Genomic DNA, 26,089 nt, shown 5'->3' with positions numbered 1-26,089 from the left:
CTGTCTCTGCCGGTGAGCTGTAAGCTGAAGCTGAGAGGAACCTGGAGATGTGTCAGTTATAATCACACACAGCTCTGCAGTGAGATCAGGAGAGCTGAGAGCGGCCATTACATGTCTCACTGGTAACTCCCCCTTAAATTTTAAGCAAGCTCCGGAGGCAGAGTTAACTTCCAGAGCCTGGAAGAGGTACGGTAATTTACATAAAGTGATAAAAGATCATTTCTCAACAACTCATCTGACATGAGACGCACAGATAGGATTTCATTCCGCTGTCTATAACCTGTATGCCCATATTAGGCTAGTTTCAGACTAGCGTTCGGAGGTGCAGGGCCGCCGCTAAGCTCCGCCCCTGGCCGCGCCTCCTCCGGTCAGCTCCTCCTCTGATCGCATGTCGCTGCATGCGATCAGCGTACCCTATATTTAGCGTTGTATACGCTGGTCGTGCACTGGGCTGATTTTGGCGCTGCGCCGAGCGCACAGAAATGCAACACAGGAGGCGGGGGCGGAGCTTAGCAGCGGCCCTGCACTGCGCCTCTGAACGCTAGTCTGAAACTAGCCTTAATAGCTTAAATAGGTCAAATAGGATAGGTCATCAACGTCTGTTCGGTCGGGAACGGACATTGCTGCCGATAGGAGCCTGATGTGTAGCACCCTGCAGCAGCCTCTACCAGAAGATGACCAGCTCTGCAAGTGAGTCTTTCAGTCTGCCGACACCGATCTGATCGGCGGGGGTGCCGGTTGTCAGACCCTGACCCATCAGACATTGATGACTTTTTCTAAAGATAGGTCATCAATGCTAAAGTAGTGGACAACCTTTTTAATTAATACTTGACTATCTTCTCACTAGGAACTTAGTTGCATATGTTCTACCTTTTGTTCATTCCCATGCTCCGGCTTAGTTCACAAGTATCAGACGAGGCCAGTACTCTGCCTGAATTTAATACGGAGACTGTATGTAGTACCTGTTTCCATCCAGCCGTGCATTGTTCCCCTTAGAGCCAGCAGTTTCCAAACAAAGAGAATCTCTGCTCCGACTAAGAAACCTATTTCACTTTCGCAGATTTCTGCCAGCAGTTCGGAGAAACCTACCACTGACTGTGACAGACATATCTGTCTGCATTCTTCCTGGGATTTGTTTTGTTGTGTAATGAAGACGTGGTTATTGTTGGTCCCTGCTTCTCTGTCTGTACCCAGTAAACGATGTATTCCCCAGTGTCCTTGGCGCCACCTAAAATTGATTCATTGATTTGTTATAAAGCATACAGACGAGGAACCAGAAACCTCAGTATTGCTGTCAGTGTGTCTGCAAGCATAGTTAATTTCGAGATGATCAATGATACCAAGCAGGGCGTCCGCCAACAATGATCTGTAGGATTCAGCCATCATGGAATTGATGCTCTTCAGATGAATTTTCCTGTCTTGTGTCTGACTCGATTTTGTCTCATCAGTGCTGAAACACAAGTTGTCGGGTTGTTGGGCAGTCCCAGCTTGTGATGAGTATTTATATACAGAGCATTTCCAGCTAATACACTTTTTTGATCTGTTCTATTTGACAAGTCGTATAATGCAGCAGAAGCCAGCCTGCAGGCTGAACGGTAATTACATTAATATATGGTAATGGTTAACTTTATATTTCTGACAAGCAAAGTATTAATATTTTTTATAGTTTGTAAAATGTTCTATATACCCACCAGTCTTGAGTAAAAGTTACATAAAATTGTAGATTGAGGGTAAACTAAGCGATAATGGCTACTCTCACAGGAGCTGCAGGAAAAAGCCTCTTTATGCAAATATTCGTATGTCAGAAACTTTGCAGACACAGTTAAAGTGGTTTCATCTTTTTGTAAAAAAAACATGCTATCTGTGACAAAAATGCCAAAATCAGCCAGTACTCCCACCACTCAGGTCCAACACTGTGTCTCCACCGCTACTCTGGCGATTGTGCACTAAGCTGCAATGGTAACTATGTCTACACCGCTGCAGCCCATCACTGAGCTCAGCGGCTTGTGCCATCTGCATCAGTTTTCTTGTGCTTCAGTTAACAACTGATGTCAAATTGGTGTCAATTGTCAACAAGTTTTCATCAGTTTCTATTGCAGAAATGGTGAGTCAGATTGAAAAATGCAATGTTTAATTTTCTGATCCGTCTCCTTGAATGTCCGAGCGTAACAGTTGACCATGGCAAATTATGGGCTACGATCTCACATCAGCTTCCTTCTGGTGTGGCATTAAAAAAAAAAAAATCAGATAAGTGGAAATGTTTTTCTAAGGTGATGGCAAGTATAAATGCTGTACATGTAGCCGTGCTCCGTTCACCATAAGGAAGGTAGACTTTTTTAATTAACATTGAATTTCGGTGCCCTATTGTTTTTGAAGAAGTTTTCATGAAAAAGTCTTCCACTTATAAAAAGTTATAACTTTTTATCATACAATTATGATTATTTTATTTTCTGGTTACATAGGGCAATATTACTAGACCTGTTTGTGCCCTAACCCATTGTTCCAATATTTTGGAGGATGTTCTCAACACTTTCATTTATTATTTCCAGGGGAGAAAATCAATAAATATTGGTACCAATTGAGCAATTAATGGATATTTAGGAGTCTCACAATTCAGAAGCAAGCATTTATTCAGCAGTCCCATAAAGCTGCTTGCTTTTAGCTGTATTACGAATTTTATTGTAGATTGTGTGAGGCAGCGACCAGGGTCAGATGCGAGGGTCACTCTGTGTCCCCCAGAATGCGCACAGTAGCATATTGAGGCCGTTGGGAGTGCATTGCAGTCACAAGCATTGCTGTGTTTACAATGCAAAATAAAAGAGTTAGTCTTTGGCAAGCTATTTGTCCAAGGTAGATTTAGGAAAACCTGCCAGGGGCTTTTATTTTTGAAAATGGACTACAGGATGGTAGTGGGGCAGTCAATTTCCTTCCCGGCCATGTTTTCCATGTGGCCTAAGGCCACAGGTTCCTTGTTAAAACCACTGCAGCAAAGGGTTGGGTGTGTCAGTTTTGGTTTTGCAAGTGTGCAGAGCAGAAGGCTCTGCAGAACTCCACCTGTTTGAGGCAACACAGGCAAGCGGAGCCAAAAGGCCTGGCACCCACAGCGTACACGATGCAGTTACCCACAGCAACCTGTCTCGGAAGTGGACTGTCTACCAACCTGGTAGCTCTCTCCAACTTGCTCCAGTTTTTTAATGTCTTTCTTAAAATGTGGTGCCCAGAACTGGACACAGCATTCCAGATGAGCCCTGACCAAGGAGTAGTAGAGGGGGATCATTACTTCACGTAATGACTCTATGCTTCTCTTTATACATCATAGAACTGTTTTCCTTTTTTGCTGCTGCATCACACTGTTGACTCATATACAGTCTTTGATCTATTAGTATACCCAAGTATTTTTCACATGTGCTGTTGCTTAGTTCTATTCCTCCCATGCTATAGATATAATTTACATTTTTCTTGTCCAGATTTAGAATATTGCGTTAAATACCCTACTAGTAATCACTGCCCACAGTTCAAGGTTATCTAGATCAGGGTTCCCCAACTCCAGTCCTCAAGACCCACCAACAGGTCATGTTTTCATGATTTCCCTTGATTTGTACAGGTGATGCAATTAGCACCTGGGCAACACTAAGGAAATCCTGAAAACATGACCTGTTGGTGGGCCTTGAGGACTGGAGTTGGGGAACTCAAGGCCCACCAATAGATCATGTTTTCAGGATTTCCTTAGTATTGCTCAGGTGATAATTGCATCACCTGTGCAATACAAAGGAAATCCTGAAAACAAGATCTGTTGGTGGGCCTTGAGGACTGGATTTGGGGAACCCTGCTCTAGATCATTTGAAAAAATGTTGAACAACACTGGGGCCAGGACAGACTCTTGTGGTACCCCACTTAAAACATTCTTCCAATTATTATTATTATTTTTATTGTTTATATAGCAACATTGATTCCATGGTGCTGTACATGAGAAGGGGTTACATACAAATTACAGATATCACTTACAGTAAACAAACTTACAATGACAGACTGATACAGAATGGAGAGAGGACCCTGCCCTTTCAGGCTTACATGCTACAGGATGGTGGGGAAGGAGACAGTAGGTTGGGGGGTTGCAGCAGTTCCGGTGTTGGTTGAGGTGATATCTCCGGTAGTGGTGAGAGAGAAGGAGGTAGCGGGGGTCATTGCAGGCTGTAGACTTTCTTGAAGAGGTGGGTTTTCAGGTTTCGTCTGAAGGATCGAAATGTGGTTGATAGTCGGACTTGTTGGGGCAAAGAATTCCAGAGAATTGGATGTCCAATACAAATGTTTCAGCTTAAGTAAGGCAGAAGAAAACTGCGGAGGGACTGTGATTTCTTTTTTCACACTCACAGATGAAATTTGTGAAACATTTGTTGAGGTAATGTGGAAGTCATGGAATTCCTATATGTAATATTGTCTGGCATATTTGAGAGTGATACAGTAGACAGTAACACGAGTGGCTAATGTCTCCCAGTTCCCGTAACATGCTGCTGGTGTGATCCTGAACATGAAACCAGGCCTCATACAGAATCCCGCCATGATAATGGGTGATTTTAGGAATTACTGGTGTCAGCAAAAGCCACTTACACTATAATGTATTATGCCGCCATACTGTGCTTGTAGTGCGGGCGTAACACTTGCATTGCTGGTAGTGTTCGAATATGAAGGACACCCTGTACCCATTACATAGTATATATATGTATTGTGCATACTACCATGTTACTGCTTTTTACATCCTGAGCATTTTAAGAATCCATAATAGGTGCTAATAATTTTTTGGGAGCGTTTGCTGTGATTTTCTATGCCCCTGATTTTGTACAGATGCCTAGCTCTGGGGTTGGGGGGTACATAAAGGCAATGCTCCTTCGCAAAAGTACACAAATTGTCTCTTTCACAGAAGAAAATTGCCTCTTTCTTGCCACCTATTCCTTCTGGGAAAGAGCCAATTTGTATATGGAGTTGTTTTCCTGACAAATTATTTCTGTATCCAACAAATTATGACATCAGTCATTTTTCTCTGGATGTGTCTAAGGCTGGTTTCACATTAGCGCTTTTTAAGCGCACGCACGGCCGGGGGTAGCTCCGCCCCCGAGCCGGCTCTCTGCCCGGCGTGCCCGCCCCTTGCTTGTAGCGCCGCCTCCTAGCGCACAGCGGCGCCTGCGATCGGCGCACCCTATCTTTAGCATAGGGTGCGCAGATCATGCGCAGGCCGTGCGCTAGTTGCGCTTTGACCTGCGCTGCGCACTTTTGACGGATTTTGGCGCGCACGGCGCACCGTCAAAAGTACGCAGCGCAGGTCAAAGCGCAACTAGCGCACGGCCTGCGCACGATCTGCGCACCCTATGCTAAAGATAGGGTGCGCCGATCGCAGGCGGCGCTACAAGCAAGCTAATGTGAAACCAGCCTAACACACTCCTGTATTGAGCTGGCACACAGCAGCAAGTGCAGTGCTTCTGACTTCAAAGAAAAGACCCACAGGGTCTCCGTACTTCTTCATACAGATTGTGCATGTGCGCGGTGTTACATCTATATACACTAGTGTGAAAAACGCTATACTGACCGTGCATAGTATTTCGGCATTAAACTGAATCTGTCAGAAGATTTTAGGTACCTCTTCTGAGATCAGCATAATGTAGGAAAAGAAACCCTTAATCCAAAGATCTATCACTTAGATTACTGGGTGCAGCCGTTCTGACACAATCCCAGCTTTTAGATTTAGAATGAAGCAGAGCTGTGAAAGCCAACTCCGCCCACACCACATGTAACCCCCCCATACCATAGCTAACTCCGCCCACCCCAAGCTCTGCATGTATAAAGTTCAAAGACACTGAGGTGCTAAATTGCTGGATAAGTCTGGCAATGTTAATCTCTTAGTTATAAGTTCTTTGCCGTTAGTAAACTACAGCAGCATTTTTACAAGTGACGCATCCCTGATTTCTGTGTTTCTGCCTCTTATCTCCTGCTGTCTTCAGATTTCATACCAAAAACCTGCTGACAGATTCCGTTTAATAATGTAGTATATTCTATATTTGTGTATTACAAATGCTGCGGATACCGGCACTAGACTGGCCCTATTTTCTGAGAAGTGCCACTCTTTGTCCTGTGTTTCCAGATGTGACAGGTAACATTGACGATGGGTACGGAAGTGAGAAGAGTGGAATAGCGCTGTCACATGCTGCTACATTACTCTTATGGCTGTGGACTAATGGACAGCTATAAATCTGGGGCATTTGTGCGAACATGTGAAGTACTTGAGTGTGGTCACTTTGTCTTCCAGATTAATTTATTACTAAAATGCTTTTTCCTCAGCATGACATTCTTCTTTAGAGCTGAGGAAGAGGGAAATAAACTGGGAAATGCCAGGCATACTGCTTTGTCCGGAGTTCCTATTGTGAAGGCTTTTTATTTTTTTCTGTTTTCCCCTGTGTAGTTGACTTTTGGCCAGGTTCTTCAGTCCTATAATGCAAGTGGTGGAGGAGTTCCTCTGTACTATACACGACACTAAATAAGAAAAAAAATGCTAGCAAATCTCATAAAGTATAGAATTTATTGAAAATATTAAAACAGTGCAATGTAAATATAGATTCAAATAAGTGCAGAGTATGCAAAAAATGGAGGTCACAACTATACATGAAGTACATATAGAAAATGTACAAAATGCACAGACAACAACGTGCCGGCCAGGACTCTGAAGCTTGGGTGAAACGCACGTTGGGGCTGGTGATTCACACTATACACTACCCTATTTCGGGGCATCACTTGATGTAAGTATTGTGCCTGCTCTGTGGTCCTTTTTTTCCTTAGTGCATACTATCTTATTTGTTAAAATTCTTGCCGTACGTTGTTGTTTGTGTTCTTTGTACACTTTCTTCATGTTATTTATGTATAGTTGTGACCCCTATTTTTTTTGGATACCTTGCATTTATTTGAATCTTTATTTACCTTGCATTGTTTTTATATTTTGATTAAATAAAATATTTTATGAGATTTGCTAGCACTGTTGTTGTGTGTTAGTGTTTGTTATCTTACAGTGTGTCTCTGTATGTGGTCTTTACCCATTCTCACCATTTTTGTTGGTATTAATTATACACCACACTAAACTGAATGTGTAGCTGCGGATCTCGCCCTCATTATACTTATAAAATGGGCAAAAACCCTTCTGGTTATTTAAAGGGAATCTGTCACTTTTCCGATACACTGTTCTGGTAATGCTCTCAGACGCCGGGCCTCTCTGACTTCTCCCATCGCCTGCGCACTGCAAGACTCTGCGCTACCCTCAACAGGGCAGAGCAGTGCACCTGCGCAGGAGCCACGACAGGAAAGAAAGAGGACAGCATCGTATGAAGATGGGAGGCGCCGGACGGCGACATCTATCTGACCGGACCGCCCCCCCCCCCCCCCCCCCGGGTGAGTATAATATAACGTGTTTTTCTTCTCTTTCAGGTTACATCGGAGGCTTATCTGGAGCATTACAGAATGCTATAGATAAGCCCCTGATGGAAGTGCCGGCAGAAAATAGTCAAAAAAAAAAAAGGGTGATAGATTCCCTTTAAAGCTAGTTGAATTCCCATTTCCATTGGTGAAATAAACATAATGTGGTCCCAGAATGATGCGTGTGCATTGTGAGAGCATTACCAGAACAGTGTATCGGAAAAGTAGAGAGTTGCCTAATTTAAAGCGGGTTTTGCATCTTCTTTCTTCAGGAGCGCACCGCTCCACAGCTTACCAGGGATTGCGTTGTGCTCTTGATGTCTGGCCGTTCAGGGTGACGAGGAAGGCTGTGCTGCTGTCCCAAACTGTGCACTCTCCCTTCAGAGCAGTGCTTTCAAATTGTAAAACAAAGAGATTGTAAGCGCACACTTTGTCTGGGAATTCGACTACCTCTGAAGAGATTGGAGAGGTGGCTGGTAACTTAGGCAATTGGCAACTCAGAACAGATTTAAAAATTCCTCTGTTATTGAGAACATTTTATTCTTAAGGATTTTTAATAAGCATTAAACTGCAATGTAGTTTGTTCTTACAATTTTAAATTTTACCCATTTATGATGAGACAACCCCCCCTTAAACTCATCGGTCTTGGAAAATGTACTCTGTGATAGGAGTGAATGCTTTCATGATGCTTCCACCTTTCCCTTGCAGTAGTCTGGATAAATCTCCCCCAGGAGCCTAATAGACCATGAAGAAGAAAGTGTAAAACAAAGGGTGACTGTCTTCTTATAATTTGTTGAGAGTATTTGTTTTATGTTCTGGGTTTGGTAGTAATTGTCTTTCCCTTTTGTGGTGGTTGTGCACATTATTACCAGCGAGCCCAGGGACTCCGTTCCCAGGAGCAGCTGTCACCTTTTCTTACTTGGAGCCTGTGGCTCGGGCTCAGTTCCCGGAGCAGATCCCCATGCTGTGTGCACCAGGGCCGGACTCTGTTCTTCATGTAGGATAGGTTGTGATTACTAAGATTCAGGGTGGGACGTCTCAGATTTCCTTTTAGGAAGTTGGCTGTAGGGTGTTGGAGACTGATTGCTTCACACAGACTAAGTGTACAGTGGAGAGAGGCGACTGTGAGAAAGTTCTGTCTTCTCACTCTTCCTAGAGTTACCGTGTCGGGTGATTTACTTTACTGTATGGACTTGGGAAACCGTTTCCTCTTTTAAGGACGTGTTCAGACCTACATGAAGCCCAAGGTAAGTGTAGAATAATAAGTACAGGTGTGAAATCTCATGTGTGGGTCTGTGGATCGTGAGGGAAAACGCCACTAGTCATCCATGGCATATTCCCAACCATGAGCCCCCCTATAGAGCAGAGATGGATGCCACAAGCATTTCGGTCGTTAACGCTTTAGTGTGTTTCAGGTCACTCAAGTGTTGTAGAAAATTCCAAAGTTGGCAAGATACCTATTTTATGAAGCATCATATGCATTATTAATAAGATGTAGTCATATTACAGTAACACCTAGTGAGTGATTTATAGACTTGTGTGACTGGTGATCCCACTTAGTGATGTACTGCAAATGAATCTCTAATCATCTGCTAATAGTATAATCCTCCATGGCAAAAACCGGTGATCTTGTTATTATCCGATTCCCTTTATGAGGGATAGTAAATTCTAAGGTTAGATACCCATGTGCTCAACGTTCCCAAGAATACAACTGCCCTGTGCGAATGGCAGCTTGTGGCCCCTCTCCCAAATGGTATACCTTTTACAAAGTGGGATTTATTTTTCTATATTCCTGGAGTTAAGAATGGTTTTATTATATCGGTACTTACTTGCGTTGTGTCATAGCTGTGATTTTATATTCTGCCTGGGAAGTCCTTTTGTAGGGAGAAGGGTCCTGTAAGTCAGTGGATCACAAGTGGCCCCTGTGTCCTCTCTGCTGCCAGCAAACATTCTGACCTGGGGGCACAGTGTTTATTAGATCAGTAAGTCGTAGGATGGCACCTGTGACTTTTACAACCCCGCTCTCTTGTCTCTGGCTTCAGAGTGTTCTAGATGGGGTGCAGACATTTTTCAATTGCATTTCTATCCTTCAGTTTGTATTAAAAAGAAATGTTGACCTTTCCCAGTAAGCTCTTGGGCTGATTCACACTGTAAAGTTTTTCACTATGGTTCCCTCCTGCGCTGTCACTATGTTGGGCACATAGTCATCCATCATGTAACCGTTAGGCTGCATTCACACTCAGCGGTAATGTTGTGGCTGAATACTGTTTCCCTGCACAGTCGCTTAATCGTACTGGAAAGCCGCTGTTTCATCTGCAAAACTAGAGGGGCCATTAGGATTGGTCGCATGGTCTTGTGATTTGGTGAATGCACAGCAAAAGTGTGAAAAGACTGAAGTGGCACTGGGCTGTCTTGTGCCGCAGTGCGACCGCTGTGTGTGAATTTGAGCTAATAGAACAGCATATAGTATTGGTCAGTAGATCCACTTATTCATTCAATGGTCTATGGAACTGCTGTCATACAATGGCTTATTAAGATGCCTGGTGACGTGATCATACATTGCTGTCATTTTGCTATACGTTTTGGGGGTAATTATCAGCCACACCACACATTTTTTATTTTAATAAACATAGGCAATGACTTTAAAGGTTTTTAGATGTATATCTGTTAAGCAAAAAGTCTAATATAATTGTTAGATCAGTAAATAATGGTGTAAAAAGGATCAGTCATCTGACATCTGTTTGAGACACCTGTATAAAAGTGGAAGCAAACTTTATTTTACACTGTGCAAACTTTAGAAACCTATGCCATGGACTTGTTATATATATATAAAATATATATATATATATATATATATATATATACGCCTTATCGTGTCTGTCTGTAACCGAAATCATGGGCAGCTGACCAATCAGCGACAGGCGCAGCTGTTTGTAACGGTAAGCTGCGCCTGCCGCTGATTGGTCGCGGCCGAAACAGTGGTTTCCCCCCCACATATCAGGTATCAGCGTACTCAGGACAAATTGCACAATAACTTTTGCAGTCCAATTTCTCATGTTACCCTTGGTAAAATAAAAAAAAATTGGACCTGAAGTAATTTTTTTTGTGAAAAAAAGTTAAATGTTCATTTTTTTTTTTTAAACATTCATAAAATTCTTGTGAAGCACCTGAAGGGTTAATAAACTTCTTGAATGTGGTTTTGAGCACCTTGATGGGTGCAGTTTTTAGAATGGTGTCACTTTTGGGTATTTTCTATCATATAGACCCCTCAAAGTGACTTCAAATGTGATGTGGTCCCTAAAAATAAAATGGTGTTGCAAAAATGAGAAATCGCTGGTTAACTTTTAACCCTTATAACTTCCTAACAAAAAAAAATTTTGGTTCCAAAATTCTGCTGATGTAAAGTAAACACATGTGAAATGTTACTTATTAAGTTTTTTGTGTGCCGTATCTCTGTGATTTAAGGGCATAAAAATTCAAAGTTGGAAAATTGCGAAAGTTTCAAAATTTTCGCCAAATTTCCATTTTTTTCACAAATAAACGCAAGTTATATGAATGAAATTTTACCACTAACATGAAGTACAATATGTCACGAGAAAACTATGTCAGAATCACCAGGATCCATGGAAGCGTTCCAGAGTTATGACCTCATAAAGGGACAGTGGTCAGAATTGTAAAAATTGGCCTGGTCATGAACGTGCAAACCAGCCTTGGGGGTAAAGGGGTTAAATCTTAAAAAATAAACTGCATATATATTCTAGAATGCCAGATGCGTTAGAATCGGGCCACTATATATATATACATATATATATATATATATATATATATATATATATATATATATATATATATATATATATATTTTAAGTATGCATGGGCAATGACCATGTATGGTAGATGTATATTAGCTCAGCTATAATAGGGAAATAAGTTTGCTTCTACTTTTTTTGCAGTTTTGTCAAGCGGTTGACAGATGAATGCTCCTTTGTTCAATTCTTTACTATGGTAACAAAATTAAGTTCCCCTAGTTCACCAATACGGGCCGTTTTTGCATTCAACTTTTTTTTTTAACAGGCAGTATTCTCAAAAGGGAAGGAAAGTGGGTTTATTGCCTGTGGGTTTGATGACCTCATAGTTCAAGTTGATGCCTGACCCTGCTCGGCTTCCCCAGAAATGCTACATTCCTCTTTCACTGTGTGACTGGGTCATTGCGTTGGATGAATGACCTCCATAAACTATATTTTTTTCATAGACAGTCAGTCATATAGTCACAGCTACATTTACACATAGTGGAATGAGAATTAATTTACCAACTTACTTTTTTACCTGGAACATTTTATTTTAGCAATAACTAATCATTTGGTCAAAAAGATTAGTATCTAGTATCTCCTATAAAAATGAATGAGCCTTGCATAGCCTACTAGGGTACTGTCCCATCACTGTGGTTGGCGCATTGCGCCACACTTTTTAAGGTCAGGAAAAAATTAGGAACCCACTGAGAGAATGTTCGGTCCATATTTTTTTTTTCTACAATTAATGGAACCCACTGAGAGGATGTTCGGTCCATATTTTTTTTTTTCTACAATTAATGAAGTTGTCCACTAGTTGGACAACTTCTTGTCATAGCCCACGTTTGGCCTCAATAACATAGTAAAACCTCTACTCGCATCTCATGCTGGCGCCGTTCCCAAAATGTCAATACTCGCTCTCCTGGGGGCTCTCATACGGTGTTGTGACATGTGACTCCGGCGTCCAATTAAACATGAAGAGGAAGTCCGGGATCAGTTGGAGGCCCTGACTTCCTTTTCATGTTCGATTTGTCCGAAGGCGGGGACAAGGACAACAGCGCTGATTGGGTGCAAGGGTCACATGTCACTGCACCACACCACACAAGAACCCCGGGGAGAGCGAGTGCCAACACCGCGGGAACAGCGTCGGCAAGGGAGGGGAGTATAAACTTTATTGTTATTGGGACCAAACAGTTTTATCAAGAAGGGGGTTGTCCTAGTAGTTGAAAACCCCCTTTCAGTATATAGCATACACTAATGTTTCATATTTTGGCTGAGAGTCGCCTAATCAAGTCTATGGATGCGCAAAAAAAACCTAGATCCGCTTTTTACGAATACTTTGCATTTCTTTCTCAGAACTGTATTTATTCTTGTACATTTTAATAACTACTGATGTATGTGCTATATGGATTACATATGGATGACCATACAGATGAAATATCGTCTTTTTTTTTCTTGATGAAAAATTGATTTTTTTTTTAAATTTTTGTGTCAACTTTATGTAATTCTCAAGGAATCTATTCAAATAGGAAATAAATCTTTAGTTTTAGATGTAGATACAGGAATCCCGGACTTGTCGTTGCTTAGAGGTTTCTCGCACTTCTGAGGCTCAGCCTCTCCTACATGACCTTTGTGTGTATATTAGGGAATAGTGTCTCCGTATGTCTATTATCCTATAATCCAGCAGCAATCTTCATAATGACATGCAAAGCTTCAAATTTTATGTGTCATTTACGGTCACATAATTTAACACCATTGCATTAAGAACATACGATTTATTGTCTTGTAAAAGCAATTGTAAAACGTTCTTGGGTCCTCGGTGTACTTGGATTAAAAAGCATCCGAGGCATTATTACTGTCTGTTTACTCAAATATTCTAGAAATCCGTGATGAAGTGCTTCATTGTGAACCAAAACATGTTTCTCCGGAACTGCTGCGCTCTAATATCCTATTGTATACAGTATTTTATTGTGTGCCACTGTATGACTGGATAGTTCTCTTCTGCATTTGTAGGCTGCTACTTTGTTTTACATTATTTTTATTGAAGCAATGCAAATGACCCGTAATGTAATGAAAAGCAATAAATGTATACTGTTCTAAGCAGGGGACAGCTGCATCACTCATTATGGCACTCAGCTTGGGAATAAGAACTTCCTCAAATGTAGAAAAATATTCAGGATTGAGAGTCCTCAGTAGTTGATACCTTTTAATGGCTAACTGAAAAGATGGTAACACATTGCAAGCTTTCGAGACTACTCAGGTCTCTTCATCAGGCTAGACTAATACAAAATCTGAAGTCACATATTTATGCACAATACAGCCTAGAAAAAATGCAATAGATAAGGCAGATTTTGTATTAGTCTAGCCTGATGAAGAGAGCTGAGTAGTCTGGAAAGCTTGCAATGTATTACCATCTTTTCAGTTAGCCATTAAAAGGTATCAACTACTGAGGACTCTCAATCCTGAATATTTTTCTATCTACTGGCTAACACGGTACAAAGATATACATCTTTCCTGTCCTCAAATGTAGAGTTTTTATTGCTTCTCTCTTTTGTGTTAATGTATTCATTAGGGAAAAGAGGGAATTAGTGCAAGGTTTCTTTAAGAAAATATTTCCTGTCACCTATAGAATCTGTTCCTGAATCTTCTTCTAAAGAGTAACTAAACCTTAAGTATGTGTGTGCATATATTGTAGATAGTCACGCTCCCAGGTAGACATTAGCGTTCACACAGGCATCGGATCCTTGTGTCAAAGCAGAGTGAGCTTTATTGAACTCCATAAACTTCTACAGTTATATAAAGGGAATCTGTCACCACATATGACCTATCTAAACTGATAATATGGGCATACAGGTTATAGAGTGCTGAAATCCTACCTGTGTGTCTCATGTCAGATGTCTTGTTGAGCAATCATCTTTCGTTACCTTATATAAGTGACCTCTTCCAGGCTAAGGGGAGGAAGCTGCCTGGTAGATAACTCTGCCTCCAGAGCTTGTTTTACTGTACATGAAGGAGAGTTACCAGTGAGGTAAAAAACGAACACAGAACAGGGAAAGGTAAATTTGTATTCTTGCAAATACAATACAGCAGAGCTCGAGAGCTGCAAAAATGTAACAATATTGCATCACTCTGACATAGAAGCTGAAGCTGCAGATGAGTCGGGTATAATCACAGCTCTGCAGTGAGATCAGGAGAGCAGAGAGCGGCCATTAGACATCACACTGAGTAATAACACCTCTCTTCATATAAAATAAGCCCTGGAGGCAGAGTTATCTTCCAGGTGGCTGAATCCTTTCAAGCTATATGTAGAAAAAGTAAGTCTCTCTTCCTTGCATGAGTCATCACTGCAACAGTCCCTGGTAGGGGAGAGGAGCAGCGCAGTTGAGTCAGGAGTTGAAGAGGGGTTGATAAATGCATGGACAAGAGACTTGCTGTTTCTACATAGAACAGAGAAAAGAGAAGCATTATCTGGGTAGAAGGGCAAAATTAGCAATTGAATGTACACAGTGATGATTGCAATATATCAAGAGGATAAAAACTTTGATGGGAGGAGTGCTTCTTTAAGGCCAGTTTCACACTTGCGTTCCTTGGAGCTGCGGAGGGATGCATACGTCCTCCGTGAAGCTCCGCCCACGGCCGCATCTCCTCCGGTCAGCTTCTCCTCCGTCGGCACGCGTCTGCCTGCGGCTTGGGTACCCTATCTTTAGCATTGGGTACGCAGGCCGTGAGCAGGTATGCGTTTGCCGCCACATGCGTCGTTTTGACGTGCGGCGAGTGCACCAAAATGCAACACATTACGTTTGGCGCAGGTCTCCGCACCGTCACAACGACGCATGCAGCGGCAAACGCTTAGGCTGGTTTCACATTCGCGCTTTTTAAGCGCACGCACGGCCGGGGGTAGCTCCGCCCCCGAGCCGGCTCTCTGCCCGGCGTGCCCGCCCCTTCCTTGTAGCGCCGCCTCCTAGCGCACAGCGACGCCTGCGATCGGCGCACCCTATCTTTAGCATAGGGTGCGCAGATCGTGCGCAGGCCGTGCGCTAGTTGCGCTTTGACCTGCGCTGCGCACTTTTGACGGTGCGCCGTGCGCGCCAAAATCAAACTTTTCGGATTTTGGCGCGCACGGCGCACCGTCAAAAGTGCGCAGCGCAGGTCAAAGCGCAACTAGCGCACGGCCTGCGCACGATCTGCGCACCCTATGCTAAAGATAGGGTGCGCCGATCGCAGGCGCCGCTGTGCGCTAGGAGGCGGCGCTACAAGGAAGGGGCGGGCACGCCGGGCAGAGAGTCGGCTCGGGGGCGGAGCTACCCCCGGCCGTGCGTGCGCTTAAAAAGCGCGAATGTGAAACCAGCCGTACCTGCGCACGGCCTGCGTACCCAATGCTAAAGATAGGGTACGCAGGCAGCCGCATGCCGATGGAGGAGGAGCTGACCGGAGGAGATGCAGCCGTGGGCGCAGCTTCACGGAGGACGTACGCATCCCTCCGCAGCTCCAAGGAACGCAAGTGTGAAACTGGCCTAAGTGACATTTGTCCATTGTAAAAAGTAAGGATATGAAAACAGCTGCATTCTTTGTGATCTGTAAAATGATAGCTAGTCATAAGAAGCTGTACAAGTTTCTCCAGCTGCACAGACATCTATTTTTTTTTCTGTTTTATATAGAGGATAGTGAGGGGGCGGGTGAGGGTAATATGCCCCTTTTTTCTGGAATGTTAAAGAATTTCTGGACAATTGGCAATCCTGGACAGGAACTGATCTGAATGATTGCCACGGATGTACAGTGCTGCTGAGAATGTTGGTACTCCTTCAGCCAACATCTATCTCTCCCTTCAATGAGGAGAGAGGAGAAAGCCGCTGCTAGGCTCCTTTGGCAGGAGCTCATCTCTGAGACAAAGGGATTTGCATACAAACCACCCTAACCTTAGAGTTTTTTTTGAGGCGGTGAAAGCGGCAAGTTCTTCATGTGATGAACACAAGAGGCTGGAGGGCACCACTGCCCGGGATCACCCGTACATGCTAATGACAGAAGAGGCAAAAAAAGGGGGGAAGGGGCATGTACATAACAGGGATCACTAGACTATAATAGAGTGAAAAATTATCTTTTATTGAAACACTGCAAAACACAGAGAGCATTAAAAACATTAAAAATGCACAAGAGGCAATAAGGAGAGTACAAAAATAGGGTTAAAAAGACCCCTGCCAAAACCCACCACTAGAGTAGACTGTGAGAGATAAAGATAGGTAACACTCAAATCATATAACAATGACTGAATTGATGAAGACAAATCCCACAGATTCACATGAATGTATATAAACAGGTGCTGCATATGTTACAGGGCTGAGGAGAGGCAGTCAAAAGTCATTCTGCTTAATACAAAATATAAAAAGTGCAGGTCAAGAGTGCAAAAAGACAAGACGCCCAATACAACTTGAGCCCAGAGAATGGAGACATGCGCCTAAGCAAAATAACACATCCAGCTAGGGCAGCATATGGACAAAGTAGTGAGGGAGGCAGGGGCCCAAAGTTCTTCATGTGTTAACAACTTCAGGAAATGCTTCTTTGTGGCATTTTCTTTGGATTATTCCCCCACTAAGATAGTGTTTTGATTCATTTTCTGTTAATGTTTTTAAGTGTATTTTATAAAATGTTTTTTTTTTGGGTGTGGATGATTTTCTTCTCATTGACTTATAGTTCACCGGCGCATGCGCCCTAATGCTTTTGCCCGCAGTTGGGCAAAGTATACTGCGCATGCGAGAGTCAAGATTGCAATGCGCATGCGCGTATTGTGGAGGACAACTATGGAAATTCCCTGAAATATTGCGGACAGTGGCCAAATAGGGGTGGAGGAAAGGACCCAAAACACCGCCCTTCGGACGGACCCAAATCATTTACATAGACATAGAGGTGACATTCACTTTTAAGCGCTTGAAAACATGAAGCGAATTGCAAAATATAAAACAGCTGAACGTATGAACAGCAAGTAATTTTTCAATAGAAATAAATAAGCATTTTGGAGCAATTTTTCAGGCCTTTTTTTGGCACGGACCTGCTTCAAAATACTCAAATAACTGGATGTGTGCGTATGTGTCTTACAGTGGAACCACTTCGAAATCCCCATCGAATAGTATTTCATTTATTTTTTTATGTGAGTTTTTGAAGCAGATCTGAGATAAAAAGCTTATGTGCTCAGACGATGTCAGAAAGGCCCCCATTCATATTACATGGTCAGCTGATCCCACTGAAGCATCAATGAAATCAAATCCAATCTCTGCATCCTGCGTGTTGTGCAGCACGTGATGGGACCACAAATCACCAGATAATGAATCAAGACTGTATATGGCGCAGGTTCTACTTGGGAAAGCTACGTCATTTAGATAGATATAAGCCATTTTAAGTCTAGTTTACATAGATGTTTTTTTTTTTTTTATCTTCAAGAATCAGATTACTGATTTATAGCAATTTCCTATCAACATATGTATAGAACTTCAAAAATGCCAGCACAAACACAATTAGCAAAATAAAAATCTCCCCAAAAAGCCTATGACGAATTGTTTTATCTCGAAATAGCAACTGCAATGTATTGTCCAATACCTCGTCATGAGTTTAGAAGCACACTGACATGTTTGTCCCTGTTTGACCTGTTTCATTCACCATATGGTCAAAGAAATAAAGCGCTTAAAATAGGGATAATTGATCCTTAGCTAAATGGATGACGCATAACATTCATGATGGAAAGTAGTGGTGGGTCAGGGCCTGTCCTAAGTAAAGGGCAACCTGTTTCACTCAATTTTCGCTTGTTAAACATGAGCCTTTGTCGTTTGACAGTGTTTTAGTATTTTGCATCAGTATAATGAAGCCAAAATCAGAAGTGAAAACTATAATAGGAATATTTCTACCTCTTCTGTATTTTTAACTCACTCCCATTTTGCTTAAAAATAGTATTGCAAAATGCTGATCTAAAGGGCGCAGTCAGGCGGTCGTGTAAATTGAACGGTGACTGGCACGCAATGCTCGGACTGGCCGACTGCTTCATGTATTTCTGTGCTGCTGTCACGATCTGCTTGGGAGAGCCGCCGGCCAGTCCGAGCATTGCATTTTGATCAAATTTATACAGCCGTCTGACTGTGCCCTAATACTGAAGTGTGAAGTAGTTCTCACACCCTGAATTGTTTGTGTGACATGCAAATGTCTGAGTTAAAGGGGGGTTTCCAAAAACAAAGTACATTTTAATCAATAGATCTTGGAATAATAATAGTAATAATTTCCACAATTGTATGTGTTAAAAAAAAAAAAAAAAAGTTTTTGTGCTGAGATAATTCCAAGATGTATTGATTAAAATCAACTTTAAAATGTACTTTGTTCGTGGGATAACCCCTTTGTCTCACTGAGATGTTTATGGATTTTTTTTAATCTGCGGAAAAAAATGACGACTTTAATCAATCGTGGATCAGGTTTTCATCAGTGTTTTGTCAACAGTGTTTCATTACACGTTTCCCCCTTAAAGGGAATCTGTCACCTATTTTTTCGTATATAATCTGCAGCCACCGCCATCAGGGGCTTATCTACAGCATTCTGTAATGCTGTAGATAAGCCCCAGATGTAACCTGAAAGATAAGAAAAATGAGTTAGATTATACTCAGCGGGGGGCGGTCCGGTCTGATGGGGGTTGCGGTCCGGTCCAGTCCAGCGCCTCTCATCTTCATGCAATGACATCCTCTTCTTTCCTTGCTGCCTGCCGCGGCTCCTGCGCAGGCGTACTTTATCTGCCCTGTTGAGGGCAGAGCAGAGTCCTGCAGTGCGCAGGCGCCGGACCTCTCTGACCTTTCCCGGGCAGATAAAGTACGCCTGTGCAGGAACCGCGACAGGCAGCAAGGAAAGAAGAGGATGTCATTGCATGAAGATGGGAGGCGCTGGACCTCTATGACCTTTTCCGGGCAGATAAAGTACGCCTGTGCAGGAGCCGCGGCAGACAGCAAGGAGGACATCCTCACTAGAAGATGGGAGGCCCCGGACTTGCGACACCCATCGGACCGGACTGTGCCCCCCGGTGAGTATAATCTAACTTGTTTCTCTTCTCTTTCAGGTTACATCTGGGGTTTATCTACAGCATTACAGAATGATGTACATAAGCCCCTGAAGGCGGTGGCTGCAGCTTATATACGATAAAATAGGTGACAATTCCTTTAAGAATAAAAAAAAGTTGCAAAGATTCTCCTACCCAATACAAGGTTAAAACTGGACTGCACATGGGTGTTTTGTCTGTGATTTTATTCAATTGCTAAAGTCTTAAACGGACATGTCTCTGAGATTTTTTTTTTTTTTGTGTGGACACATGCGCAAAAAAAAAAAAAAAATGAACATTTGAACAGCACCATAGACTGTAAGGGTATGTGCACACGTTGCGGATTATCCTGCGGATATTTCTGCAGACAATCCGCATCTCTTGGCAGAAAATGCAGAGTAAAACACATGCTGTTTTCCTGTGAATTTTTTGGATTCTAGTGCGTATTTATGCAAAACTTTGACCCTTGTTCTTCTGGAGAGAGAGACGCAGCTGCGGATCTGCCAAAACAATTGACATGCTGCAGAAAATAAACCGCTGCTTTTCTGTGCGGAATTTTCCGCAGCATGTGCACAGCGGTTTTTATTTTGCATTGGTTAACATGGTAATGTACACCGCAGAAGAATCTGCTCAGATCCGCAACGTGTGCATATACCCTAATGGGTACGTGGTCTATGCATACAAAAACACATAGGTGAAATACAAATCAAATGTCTGAATGAGGCTTTAGAATAAACTAAAAAATTAGTTTTCTATTTTTAACTTATGCAGTATATACAAAAGCGTAGAACAATCCTTGGCCATTTGCTCTTACTAAATAGAAAATTCAATGAATTTTATGAATTAAAACTGGACATTTTTTTCAAAGCATCAGGCTGTTTATCTAAAATGTTTGTGTGTGGGGGGCGTGGCCTGGCGCGTATGTGAGAGGACGTGAGGCTGAGGAGCTCCACTGTCATTCTGAAGAATAATCCTTAATAGGCCGACATAACAGAGACCCGTGCACACTTACTGCTGTGGTGGGTGCCGAGTGGAGACACCGGGAGTGAAGAAGAGTGCGGAGATGGGGAGGAGGAGGCAGAAAGACGTCGGGGAGGACGGCAGTGTGGCTGCACAAGATGGCGCCGGGAGAGTGGAGGAGGCACAGAGACTGACTGAGAACTATGGCAGAAGGTCACAAATTATCCAGAAGCTGCAGCGCTTTGCAAGGGAAGATGAGGGGGGCACCGGAGAAGGTACTGTGCTGGAGGGAGAGAGAATGAGCAACGAAGCTGCAGGAGAGGCTGAAAGCAGGGAGGAGGGGGGAGGGGGAGTCACTGTCTCTGAGTGTGCATCTGAAGAGGAGGATAGTGAAGCTGACAAGGAGGGCCCTGAAGGGGAACCAACTTTAAAAGATGTTTTTCTGGTGGTATTGTTCTGTAAAAAAACACTGACTAAGTTGAGCAGCCGGGTTGATAATATTAAGGAAGAAATTATTGGAATTAAAGAGGCACTAAACAAGGCGGATGCTAGGATGGGTGCTGTGGAAGAGAGAGTGAGCACCACTGAGGACACTGTAAATAAAATGCAGAAAACTCAGAACCAGCACACGCAAAAGATTTCAGAAGTGCACTTAAAACAAGATGATCTAGAAAATAGATCTAGGAGAAACAATCTTAGATTTGTGGGATTCCCGGAAAAAGTAGAGGGTAACGACCCCACTGACTTTACTGAGCAATGGATCCTATCTAAAATTGGCAGAGACACACTCTCCAGGGTGTTTGCGGTAGAGAGAGCACACCGCGTTCCCCTGCGACCCCTCCCTCCGGGTAGTGCCCCCCGTACAATGTTGGCCAGGATACTTAACTGCAGAGATAGAGAGACTATCCTCCGGGAGGCTAGGAAGAAGGAGGACCTCATATTTAATGGACGCCGTATTGAAATATATCCGGACTATTCAGCAGAGGTTCAGAAAATGCGGATGAAATTTGGCGAGGTCAAGAAAGGACTGAGAGTGCTGGGAGTGAAGTACTCTATGTTATATCCCGCCAAACTGAGAGTAGCAGCTTTGGGGTCTGTTCAGTTTTTTCCAACCCCAGAGGAGGCCGTCAAGTGGATGGAAATCAACCACTCCAAACTAAGGGCTGAGAAAGAAGGAAAAGGCTGAAGAAGAAGAATTTTTCGGACATTTTTTCTCTATTTTTGAATCTGTGCCCCGAGTCGCCTGGGTACTCAGGTCTATTTTTGGGTCGTAGATCCTGGGTTTTTTTTTGGTTTTTTTTTTATGTTTATTGAATTATCCATGTTAGAAAAAGTTATGTGGCCTATTGGGCATGTTTGTATGTGACGGTGGGAGCGATGTACGCCCAAGTGAAGGAGGTTCAGTGGCTATTCGAGGGCTCACAGTAGCTAGGTGCCAGTTGCACCCTCTCTCGTTGGAGAGAGAGAATCTGTTATACGGGGAAGGAGGGGAGAGGGGGGGCGGGGGGGATCAGGGGGGGATATGTTGTGGGAGAGTTTTCATAATGCAATGTGATAAAGGGACTACAAGAGACCGACTACAACTGATGTTCATAGGACATAATGAGTGGTGATACAAGAATTCTAAGTTGGAATGTGAGGGGGGTTTCAGATCCATGTAAAAGAGCGGCAGTCATGGCAGAAATTAGAAAGCACAATCCAGCTATTACGTGTTTACTAGAAACTCACTTGATTAAAGGAAAAGAAAAATGGCTAGAGAAAAAATGGATTACCCGGGCTTATCACTATATGTATTCGGCCTATGCGAGGGGAGTCTCTGTACTGATACATTCTCATGCTCACTACGAGGATATTGAATCTTGCGTAGATAGGGATGGGCAGTTTGTTTCCCTGAGATGCCGAATTTCTGGTGTATGTGTGATCATAGTGGCACTTTATATTCCACCCCCATATTCGAAAAAGAAACTACAAGAGATTTTTGAGTGGACGGGGGAGGGGAGGGGAATGTCCGGTGTTAATATTAGGGGATGTTAACAATGTCATGAACGAGTATTGGGATCGTGTGGGAATCGGGGGAATTAACCCCAGGAAGGATAGGATGACTCCATTCGGGACATATGTTAGTGAGATGGGTATGATAGACTTATGGAGAGTGCGGAATGAGGGGAACAAATGCTTTTCGTGTTATTCGTCCTCGTATCATGCCTTATCGCGCATAGACTTAGCATTAGGTAACAGGGGCATGGACGGAATAGTTGGGACGGTGGAATATTTACAGAGAGTTATCTCCGACCATAAGGCAATTGAAGTTAGTTTGAGACTGGGAGTGGGAAAAAGGAGGAGAGTAGGGGGGACAATACATCCGGAATGGCTCAAATGTCTGAATATGGAAATTATTAAAAAAGATCTTATTGAATTCTTCCAATTAAATGAAGGTTCTGCTGACTCACTTATAGTGTGGGATACCATGAAAGCATATTTAAGGGGACTATTCATACGAGATATTTCGAGACGTAAGACACAAACGAGACAGGTAAACCAAGAGACTACAGACAGATTGAGCAGGGGAGAGGAGGAAATGATACGTAGGCCCAGTATCGCCACTAAAAAGGCATTAAAAGAAGCACAAGAAGAAGTAAATAAGTTATATTTACAAGGGATAGACAAGAAAAGGGCATTCCAGAGAGCACTGTTCTATGACGAAGGGGAAAAGGTGGGACACTTACTGTCAGTGATATCTGCGGCGCAGAAAGGGTCCACACAGATATATAAAATTGTCAAGGAGGATGGGGTAACTCATAAAGCCACCTCTGGGATATTGGAATGTTTCCGGGAATACTATGTAAAATTATATACCTCAGAATTGGGGGTTAGAGAACAAGAAATGGATAGATACTTACAAGAGATAGAGATACCTAAGTTAGATGATACTGATAAACAGAATCTGGAAGAATTATTTACTGTAGAGGAAGTGGAGAAGGCTATTCTGTCATTGGCAAATAATAGGTCACCTGGCTCTGACGGTATCCCGGGAGAAGCATATAAGGAACTAATAGAGGTCGTAGCACCTAAACTTAAGGAGGTATTTGAAGATGCAGCGGAGAGAGGGGCTTTGCCGATGTCTATGAGGGAGGCCGTAATTGTGGTTATTCCTAAAGAGGGGAAAGATGCCTCATCCGTTGAATCCTATAGACCCATCTCGTTATTGACGTCAGACGTTAAAATATTAGCTAAAATGTTGGCGATAAGAATGTCTGGGGTTGTTCAAAAATTGATACATCCAGACCAATCGGGTTTTTTACAAAATAGATCTACCGCCATTAACCTACGTAGACTCTTTCTAAATATACAACTCCCGGCAGATAATGAAGGGGAAAGGGTGGTGGCCTCGCTGGATGCACGAAAGGCATTTGATAGGGTAGAGTTGAATTATCTATGGGCAGTATTGAAGTTAATGGGATTCGGACATAGATTTATTTCCTGGATTAAATTATTATACGTGGATCCAAAGGGGTACATTAGGATTAACGGGGAGACCTCGGAGTCGTTTGGGTTGTTCAGAGGAACTCGTCAGGGATGCCCCTTATCGCCGTTGCTATTTGCGGTGGCGATGGAGCCATTAGCGATTAAAATTCGTAACTCCACAGAAATACAGGGCTTCAGATATGGGAATCTGGAGGAAAAGATTGCCCTATATGCAGATGACATACTCCTTTTTCTGCAAGATGGGGGAGATTCGTTGACTAAGGTTATGGCCTTTATAGAAAGATTTGGATCCTTTTCCGGATTGAGAATTAATTGGGACAAATCATGTATCATGGGGATTGACCGGGAATTGGGATGTCCACATATAGGTGGGGTGGATGGACAGCTGAAAGTAGTTAATGAATTTAAATACCTCGGAATATGGGTATCAATGCCTATATCTAGATTTCTCGAATTAAACCTGGATCCTTTATTAGTTAGGCCTCTTTCACACTTCAGTTTTTTGCATCAGTTATAATCCGCCAAAAAGGCGGACAAGCGGATCCGTTCTCAACTGATGTGAACGGATGGCACAGGATCCGTTTTCAGACGGATCCTGAAAATGAAGAAATTTAAAGGAATCGCTGGCCGGGAAGGGGGGAGAGAGAGCAGAAAGAAATTCGGGTTAAATCAGTGTTTGCAGGATCCGCCAGAGAAAAAAACGTTACAAGCTCCGTTTTGAAATTTTTGAGGATGGTGACGGACAGCAACTTTTGGCGGATCCTCACAAAAAACGGATGCAACGGACAGCAATCCGTCACAATCCGCCATTAATGCAAGTCAATGGGAAAAAAACGGATCCTCAAAAAAAAATTGAGGATCCGTTTTTTTTCAAAACCTGGCGGATTGTGACTGATTGTAAAAAACGGAAGTGTGAAAGAGGCCTTAAACTTAAAGCCAAGATGACAGCATGGTGTAAACTAGTATTGTCAATAGTAGGGAGGACGAACCTACTTAAAATGATAATGATGCCTCAGTTGGTGTATATTCTCCATAATACCCCGGTGTGGATCCCAAAGAGAAGATTTTATAAAATTAATACTATTTTTAGGGAACTAATTTGGGGGAAAAAACAAGCAAAACTTAAACTGGAAGTGCTCCAAAGGGGGAAGGAGGAAGGAGGGCTGGCGGCACCAAACCCATGGATATACTTTATAGCAACGCAAGGGCAGCACTTCAGAGGTTGGCAAGAGGAGGGAAATTTAAATGTTATGGGAAAAATTTTGGCCCAACTGACCAATAAAAAAATATTAATACAGAGTCTGGAGGCGGGATGCTTTGTGAGTCATGGAAAAGGACTACCTACTTTTAGGTTAATGCATAAAATATGGCAAAATATTAAGAGTCTCAGAGGAATTGGGGAATTGACGACATACACGCCTATTTGGGATAATGCAAGCCTATCAGAACTGTGTAAATTGAAGGATTTTGGTGATTGGGAGAGGAAAGGATTGCAATATATGTGGCAGTTACTGGAGGGGACGGAAATCAAGCCATTTTCTGTATTAAAAGAGGAGTTTGGGCTCTCGAGCAGCGGGGAGTTTCGATACCTCGGTCTCAGGCATGCATTCCAGGCACAGAAACATATGACACATATGACGGTACAAAAAGATGTTGTGTTGGATTATGTGTGCTCGTCTGGGGGTACGAGGGGAGTTATTTCCACCATTTACCGGGACCTATTGTACTCCCACATGATTAAGTTTCCCCTAAAGGCAAAAGCTAAATGGGAGAGGGAAGTGGGACAGATAGAAGATGAAATATGGGACACTATATTAGAATATATACCCAAACTTTCATTGAGTGAACCGGGTAGGATATCGCAGCTGTACATTATACATAGAACGTATAAAACCCCGGAACTTATGGAAAAAATGGGCCTGAGGGACAATGCGGAATGTCCAAGATGTAGAGTTGAACCCGCGGGAATGTTACACATGCTCTGGTCCTGCCCAAGACTCTCTTCATATTGGGGGGAGGTTATTGAACAAATTGAGAAGATATACCAATGTGGAGTGGGAAGGGACCCCATAACGTGTGTGTTGGGGTATGTGGAGGAAGTGTCTGTGGGAAATGCATATAAGCCAATTATAGCAAAACTTTTATATGTTGCCCGTAAACTGATCGCACAAAAATGGATCGATGCCGAGCCCCCGACGGTTGGGGAATTTATTGTACGAGTGAACAATGTAGTTCGGTTAGAAGAAAGAGTTTATAGACGACGACACAAAGAGGTGCATTTTGAAAAACTTTGGTCTAAGTGGTTGCAGTAGAGTCAACCTTATTGAGAATGTCTTATGGCAAT

At 42.9% G+C, this 26,089-nt stretch overlaps 1 protein-coding gene across 7 annotated transcripts in view; it reads left to right on the top strand.

Moving 5' to 3' along the window:
• MCC (MCC regulator of WNT signaling pathway) overlaps positions 1-26,089 on the top strand; it is a 517,969-nt gene that overhangs the window by 246,342 nt on the left and 245,538 nt on the right. The window contains exon 1 of one of the 7 annotated variants that reach the window (XM_073551697.1): positions 8,529-8,699. The exons of the other annotated variants lie outside the window; for them this stretch is intronic. Coding sequence (XP_073407798.1) covers positions 8,688-8,699 — 12 coding nt within the window. The 5' untranslated portion in view covers positions 8,529-8,687. Of the gene's footprint in view, positions 1-8,528; positions 8,700-26,089 lie in introns of those variants that run through there. 7 annotated transcript variants of the gene reach the window in all.

The sequence above is a fragment of the Dendrobates tinctorius genome, unplaced genomic scaffold, assembly GCF_039654945.1.
Source record: "Dendrobates tinctorius isolate UK_male_01 unplaced genomic scaffold, ASM3965494v1 ptg000003l, whole genome shotgun sequence".
Classification (NCBI taxonomy): Eukaryota; Metazoa; Chordata; class Amphibia; order Anura; family Dendrobatidae; genus Dendrobates; species Dendrobates tinctorius.
Note: the sequence above shows the minus strand (reverse complement) of the source record. Positions and strands in the feature narration are given on the sequence as shown.